Consider the following 7,481-nt stretch of genomic DNA (forward strand, 5'->3'; position numbering starts at 1 on the left):
GTGTTAGTGATATTTTTTAACATTTTATTTTACACTTGACATCACATATCTGTTGCCCCTGGGTCTAAATGAAGATTTTAAAACTGGAGACTTTTGGATTATTTGACCCGTGGGCAGCAGGAGGGTTAATCTGTTTGTTACACTTAGGTGTGGCCGATACAGATTACTTAAAATCTGGCAAAAACCAATCATCCCAATTCCTGGGCCATTTGGCCAGTTTTTTACCTTTTATATCTTTGCTAGTCATTCTGTCGTGTTAGACCCATTTAAAATGAGTTGAAACATTTTTGGACTTGTCTTCTGACAACGAACTGAACACATCACTGGCACGAAACAGCTGTTACCGTCTCCCCAATCACCGGATATAAACAGGTTTAAATTAGGCCAGATGCTTTGTTCAGAGCCTATTTTTCCTCTTTCATCCTCCAACAGACTCAGATTTTTTATTTAAACCAACATTTTGCTCCACATCTACTGTATGGCAGTTCTTTTTTCTGCCCTGATTTTTTTGTGTTTTATTGTTTCTTCAATAGTTCTGAAACAGTAGGAGGTCCATTATTGGGTTTTAAGTACTTCATCTGAGTAAGAATGTGTGCACGAAAGCCCTTTATTCAGGAATAGTTGCTTCGCAGCTGCTTTATTATTCACAGCAGGATTGTATTTTATTGGTTTAGAGTTTATGAACTTGGCAGCAAATGTAAAAAAGCTGTTTATCTGTACCGTGCAAACAGTTCCAAGCTTGCTTGTGTAGATTTGGCTCATTACTGCTTACAGATCTGAATGTCTTCCTCTGTGACGTATCGTCCTGCAGCTTCATCCCGGGCCCGTGGCAGCTCTGCAGCAGGACGTGTGGCGTGGGAACGCAGCGACGGACAGTCAAATGTCAGGTGCTGCTGTCCTTCTCCCAGGCCGTCACCGACCTGCCCGATGACGAATGCGAGGGGGACAGGCCCGCCTCGGTTCAGCCTTGCTACAATCAGCCCTGCTCGGGAGGACTGGACCGCGGAGGTGGAGGTAAAGAGGAGGAGACGACGCCACAGAGAAGGGACCTCCACGACTGGGAGTACGAGGGGTTTACGGAGTGCTCACGAAGCTGCGGTGGAGGTAAAAACAATTTGCCATGGAAATATAGTTTGACCCACCCAGTAAAAAAAAAATAAAATAAAATAAAACATCCCAAAAAGATTAAGCTGACCAAACCCAGATATATAGATTTCAACCGCATGATTGCCTCATCGTGAAAGAAAGCCCTAAAATTGGGCGGAAATTAGTTTCCACATTTTTCTTTACGTTCATTGAGCAAATTTGTTTTTTTGAGCGCAGGTCTTAAACCGAAGTGAAGTCAGCCTCGGATGAACGGCCGCGCGCACGGCGTTTCCCCATTGTGTCATTATTTATTTGAACAGAAACGAAGTTAAGCTGCAGGAGCACGGCGCTGGAGAGGCCAAGCACACCCTGTGATTGAAAGAGATTGTAAAAATCACATTTAGCTGCAATAACTTAAATGGCCTTCTGGATGCGCTTCTCTGTCTCGCCTCATTCTGGAAGAATTTTGGCCCAAATGTTCATTGAAAGCAATATGAGCCAACTTTAAATGATTTTATTGTGACTCCGTAGATGAAGCGACACTTTATGAAAAGTGGTATATGTTCGTGTTTACCTGAGAAATCCAACAAATATCAGATTTCTTTGGTCGTCTTTTGAGTCTCTGCTGTGTTGGTGGACTTCAGGTGTGCAGGAAGCCGTGGTGGTTTGCCTGAACAAGCAAACCAGGAGGGCAGCAGACCAGAGCTTGTGCRTGAGCTCCCTATCGCCCCCACAGCTCCTCCAGAACTGCAACACCCAGCCCTGCCCGCCGAGGTACAGTGAAACCCACAAATCAGATGTCCTCATCACATTTAAACGTTGTTTATTAAGGTTTAAAATGGACTTTGATGGATGTGGTGAAAAATGGGAGGGGGTGGATTTTGGCTGCATTTAAGAAGAAAATATTAATTAAAACTACTCTTTAGCTGCGTGCCAAGAGCACATCCTTCCAGAATACACAATATGTGGACCTCACTTGTTTTTATGTCCCCAACCCGTACACATGCAACTACTTAAATCTCCAATGAGCAAAAAAAAAAGTCACTTTCCATCATCTGAACTTTCACCGGTAGTTTGTTATACAATAGATATTCAAGCCTTTCATTCTGCCTGCATTGTTTCAGACGCAATTAAACCTCTTGAGCTGCACTTAAATCACAATTAAGCAACAGGGTTCCAAATGATCCTAAAGCAGATTGACAGAGATGGATGGTCRTATCACTGAGAGCAGGAAATGAAGCTCCGTGGAACGTGGTTACAATCTGATGTCAGCGGTTAGCGAAGCTTGGACGTAAAAATCTTCCTCAGAAGGACTCACTGGAATTTGGTCAGTTCTGTTGTTGCAGACGTTTGAGAGGCTGTAGCTACGTTAAATGTTCTTTTTTTGGTAAAACAGCTGCAATAACTATGTGTTAAGTGGTGTTTTATTCAACTACAAGTCAATTTTAGTGATTTAACATTCTAAAGTAACTTTGAATGAACCAAAAATAAAGCTTTCTCAAGTGAAAATATGATTTTATTAGAGTAAGTCTATGTCTTGGTTGTTATTTTTAGGTATATCTGCAGAAAAATGAGATAGAATATGTATATATTTAAAGACTATCTCTGTCAGGGCTTCTTGTTTTGGACCAAAGCACTGGTCATGGAGAAATTTTTCTTGACTTTTTTATCACCAAAAGCTCAAGAGATCGTTTAGCTTTTTTTGTATAAACAGAACACTGTTGGAATTACACACACATGAAAAAAAAATAGTAACTGCATCTTGCATTTCCATTTAAACTGATAAATTTCTTTAAAGATTAAACAGTAAAACAGCCTGTTGTTGATAATAAATAAACAGTGGCTAAACGGACCGTGGCAGGCCACATGTTTCAGGTTAACACCACGCAAACTGTCAAAGCGCTTTATTTTTCAGAAACACGGAGGCCTGCAGCCTGGCCTCGCTTGTTTTTCCAGGCCTTTAGTCTTGTTTTCACGCACAACAAAAGCTGCATTAGACTTGTTTCCTTTGGCCATTAACCTCTCCCTGAGGCCTCACATCACCCCTCATAATAAGCTACACTCGCTGGATATTGTTCCCTCTGAGGGGAAACAGCCAAAAGATTTAGCTTGTACCGGCCCATGAACGAGCTTCAATCCCCGGTTCCACCGCTGTCCCAGGATTCTTAAGTAAATACAAATGGTTGTGAAATATCTCTTGATCTGTCAAACTAAAAGTAAAGTTGCTGCAGCAACTAGTTGGCCTTTGACCTCAGGTTGGAATGAAAACGTAAACCTAAAAGTTAATTTTGATGCGGGCTGATGTTTCGTAGTAAATCTTGGCAGCTTTATAAAACTGTTCTGCTTGGGTCGCTGGGGGAATTCAAATGAAGTTATAGCAAAGGGCTTTCTCAAATACCACGGAGCTCAGTGGGAAGTTTTATGTTTTGCCTTTTCACTCTAATTTTTTGAATTTGATTTTCATAAATTTGGTTTGCTGATAACACGTTTAGACCTCCCATTGGATCAAGAAAAAACAGAGAGCTCCTTCAGCTGCACTTCGTTTTAACCTACGTACTATGTTCATACCGGAACTTGTTTTGATAACTGTTGTTTTCACAGGTGGGAAACCGGGGAGTGGAGTGCATGCTCTGCGACCTGTGGGGTTGGCCTGATGACACGCACTGTAGCGTGCGCTTATCGGCCTTCTCCAGACAGTAACTACACGACAACTATGAAGAGTGACGAGTGTCTGAACCCCAAGCCGAGCCCTTTCCAAGCCTGCAACCGCTTTGACTGTCCTCCCGTTTGGGATGCACATAACTGGGGGGAGGTAAAGGACCTATATTTGGGTGTTTGTTGTTATACATCAGTTCCAGTTGTAAAAATCAACTTAGTAGTATGTATTACCCCTACCGCTTAAGTATTATCATCTCTGCAGTGCTCCCAAACCTGTGGGGGTGGAGTTCAGAGAAGACGAGTGTTGTGCAAACAGCGTTTGGCAGATGGCAGTATCTCTGAGATGCCAGACTCATTTTGTCCATCATCTCGCCCTGTGAACCAAAGTTCATGCGGTGGGCAGGACTGCCCACCTCAGTGGGTCACAACTAACTGGTCTCAGGTAGTCCGTCTTTTCAACCTTGATAAACTTTTAGTGCTCAAGGTTTTGGTTTTGCTAATGTGTGTATTCATGTCTGTGTCCAGTGTTCAGTAACCTGTGGAAATGGTATTCAGACTCTTCAAGTCGAATGTAGGAAGCAAGGAGAGAACGGACGATTCTGGACTATCGACTCAGGGAACTGTTCTGTGATGGCTCGTCCCATCAGAATCCGGCAATGTTCTCTTAAGCCTTGTCAAAGTAAGGAACTCTTTAGGTCATTTGTCTTCCTATGACAGCTGGCCAAGAAAGACACATTTAATACCAAATAAGAAGCATCAACACCTTAGTTTTATCTACCTAAACACTCTCTTTTTTAACCGCAGACTCACTGAAGCACGATCCTACCATACTGGCCCAGAGGAAGGTCTACATCCAGTGGAGGAAGGTCAAAAAGTTGCAGCTGGTTGTTGGTGGTTATGCTTACCTCCTGCCCTGGACTACGGTCATCCTTCGCTGCCCAACGCGACACTTCCGTAAAGGCCATGTTCGGTGGCTTAAAGAAGGAAAGCCCCTGGTGAACCTCCCACATTTTTCCATAAAATCACAAGGATATTTAAAGATTCAGCAGGCTCATACATCTGATACTGGGATTTACACATGTGTCGTAGGCCAGGCACGAGAACATTTTGTCCTACAGCTCGTTGACAACAAGCAAAAGCTGAGTGTTCCAGAGTCGTGGCTGCTTGAAAGTGAACGACAAAAGGCAAAGCGTCCAGATAGCTTCTCTACCAACGAACCATTAATGGAGCTACCCATCTCCCTCAACAAATATGACGACCTTGTAAAGCATTTGCTTGACCTTAAAGGATCTATATACAATGAGAAATACCTCGCTTACAAACCTCATTCCAGTGAGAAAAACAGGCCGACTTTTCAGGAAGAGATWACAGAATCTTCAATTCCAGTTGTTCTTGCTGTTAATAGTCACAGGCTAGATGAGCTCATGCACAACCTTTCTGAAGGATCTAGAGGACCACAGGGGGAACAACTTATTAAGTTGCTCAGTGAACTCAGTCGGACACAAGGTGATGCCACTCACGACTCACTGGACGGTGCAAAGTCTTCTACACAAGGATTACTCTTTTACAATCCGAACCTCAAAACCCACTCATCCAGGGCTAGAAAACCGGTGATTATTCAGCGAMCTAAGAAGGTCGGTGCAGTGCCTCAATCGGGAACTGTAGTTTAYGTTGGAGTGCCAGTTTCGCTGCAGAAACCAGTTGCTTCTTTGGAGCTAAGGTGCGAGGCTCTGGGGGACCCTCGACCAACTCTAACRTGGACAAAAAATGAAAACCTGTTGCGCTACGATGGAAGGTAAGATCTAACCCTCACTTGAATTATTTGTTGTTCTTTTAAGCAAATGACGGAGCTGACTGTAGGTATTTTATCTTTGTGCTGACAGAGTTGCCCTATTACCTTCTGGCTCACTGAGGATCCAGTCTCCAGGCAAAAGGGACGAGGGGCTTTACACCTGTACAGCCAAAAATCATCTTGGAAGCACATATCTTTCATCCTGGCTACAGATTACAAGTACAGTTCATACAGCTAGCACATTTATTGTTACTCTAACAGTATTAGAATACTAACAAACAAACTGGAAGACTACTTTGTGTGAAATACCCATTCGTACTCCAAATCATTCTTCAATAGAATCTCAGCTGGGTATAGACTGATATGTAACAGATACGTTTATAAAAGTATCATCAGCATACATTTGAAAAATCTGCGTCAGAGCAATCAGGCAAATCATATTCAAACTAAAAAAGAAGTGGGCTAAGAACTGAGCCTTGTGGGATACCTATTTGAATTTAAAGAAACAATATTCACCACCAATAATAACATGCTGTTCAGGTTACAATCTATGATTTAAACCACCATTAATTGGTTTTAGAGCAAGTAAAAGAGGTAGTTTTATACAAAGAATACCATAGTTTAGCATGTCAAAAGCTTTTTTTTTACCCTAATTAAGTAAACAGTAAAATGTTTGTTTTCTCTGTTATTTAAATGCATAATATTTTAGGTTTAGCTAAATATGTTAATGAAATGATTAATGTTTTGATATATTTCATGTTAATAAATAAATATTCTACTTTCTGTCTTGTAATGTAGCCTGCTTCAGAAGTTTGTTAGCATATCATGGCTAAAGAGGAATGTTGCTTGCTTAAAATTTCAAAAAAATCTTTGTAATAAAAATTTATCTGTTTTTTAAATAAACAAATGCCAAACACGTTCCTCTGACTAAGCTTAAAACAGTCTTTGAAGAAAAAAATGCAAATAATAAAATCAGTACCGTTTTAATGTCAASTCAGGTTTGTCGTAATCGGGCCTAACATACTCCAGATTAAGTGTTCTTTGGTGGTTCTGTTAAAACATTCTTTCAGCTGAAGAACTCAGAGACATTTTTAGTGGGCTTTTCCTACCCTYTCATGGTGCATCTGGCCGAGTCAGTGACAGGGAGCGTCCAGAGAACGTCCCAGCTCAGGTCGTCTCTGTGCCKCGCAGCCACTTTTGTCTCCTCAAAGCAAAGACCAGTCGCTAAAGTGCTGCGTCCTCATCAAARCGCCGCCACTACGGACTTCCTGATGGTGCTGCACTCCTCCTCCCCATGTTGCAACAATTAGAGTTTCCAGGCAATGTTTCAAAGAAGATCAACTTGACATATCCCTTTCTGCTAATCTAAATGGAAAGAATAAAGAGTGGCCRGGCTGTATTTTCCTATTTCAGTTTCAGTTAAAGACGGCGAAACGGGTGTGTCGGTGAGCTGCCGAGGAAGAGAGCTGCAGTAATAAATGGAAAGTTTTATAAGAGGAGTCGCAGCAATTAGAATTTCCTGTCATATTTGTGGAAAATGCAAAGGTAGAAATACAAAAAAGCATGATCACAGCAAGTTGGAACAAATTGGATTACTCTGAAGTGGAAATAAATTAAAAGACTTTAGATCGAAAGGTTATATTAAGCATCTTCTCTGTATGATCAGCATGAGTATGTTTCACTTTTAAATCTAACACCTCAACATCTGTTTGGTTGTTTGTGTTTTCAGATAATAAAGCACAAAGCTSTGTCCACGGTAACAGCACTGGTCATACTTGTCCTGAAAAGATGAACAGCAGCCAGTTAGCTGAGCTGTGTCGAGGACAAGCCTGCCCCTTCAGGTCTGTAGCTGCTGCCATTTCTTCTACTGAATGTTGCTAAATCACTCAGTATCTGTCTGGTAATTCCTTTTTTTATCCTGAGTTGTGACTTTAATCTCAGAATT

At 41.7% G+C, this 7,481-nt stretch overlaps 1 protein-coding gene across 1 annotated transcript in view; it reads left to right on the forward strand.

The window, feature by feature from the left end:
• Window positions 1-1,082: 1,082 nt before the first annotated feature.
• Window positions 1,083-7,481, forward strand: part of LOC106514867 (ADAMTS-like protein 1) — a gene marked incomplete at its 5' end in the record, with an annotated part of 17,062 nt that continues 10,663 nt past the window's right edge. The window contains 8 exon segments of the mRNA XM_014004391.1: window positions 1,083-1,104; window positions 1,731-1,860; window positions 3,688-3,898; window positions 4,007-4,186; window positions 4,270-4,423; window positions 4,549-5,539; window positions 5,628-5,755; window positions 7,266-7,377. Of these exon segments, the coding sequence (XP_013859845.1) occupies window positions 1,083-1,104; window positions 1,731-1,860; window positions 3,688-3,898; window positions 4,007-4,186; window positions 4,270-4,423; window positions 4,549-5,539; window positions 5,628-5,755; window positions 7,266-7,377 (1,928 nt within the window).

Source organism: Austrofundulus limnaeus, unplaced genomic scaffold (genome assembly GCF_001266775.1).
Source record: "Austrofundulus limnaeus strain Quisiro unplaced genomic scaffold, Austrofundulus_limnaeus-1.0 Scaffold23, whole genome shotgun sequence".
NCBI classification, from domain to species: Eukaryota; Metazoa; Chordata; class Actinopteri; order Cyprinodontiformes; family Rivulidae; genus Austrofundulus; species Austrofundulus limnaeus.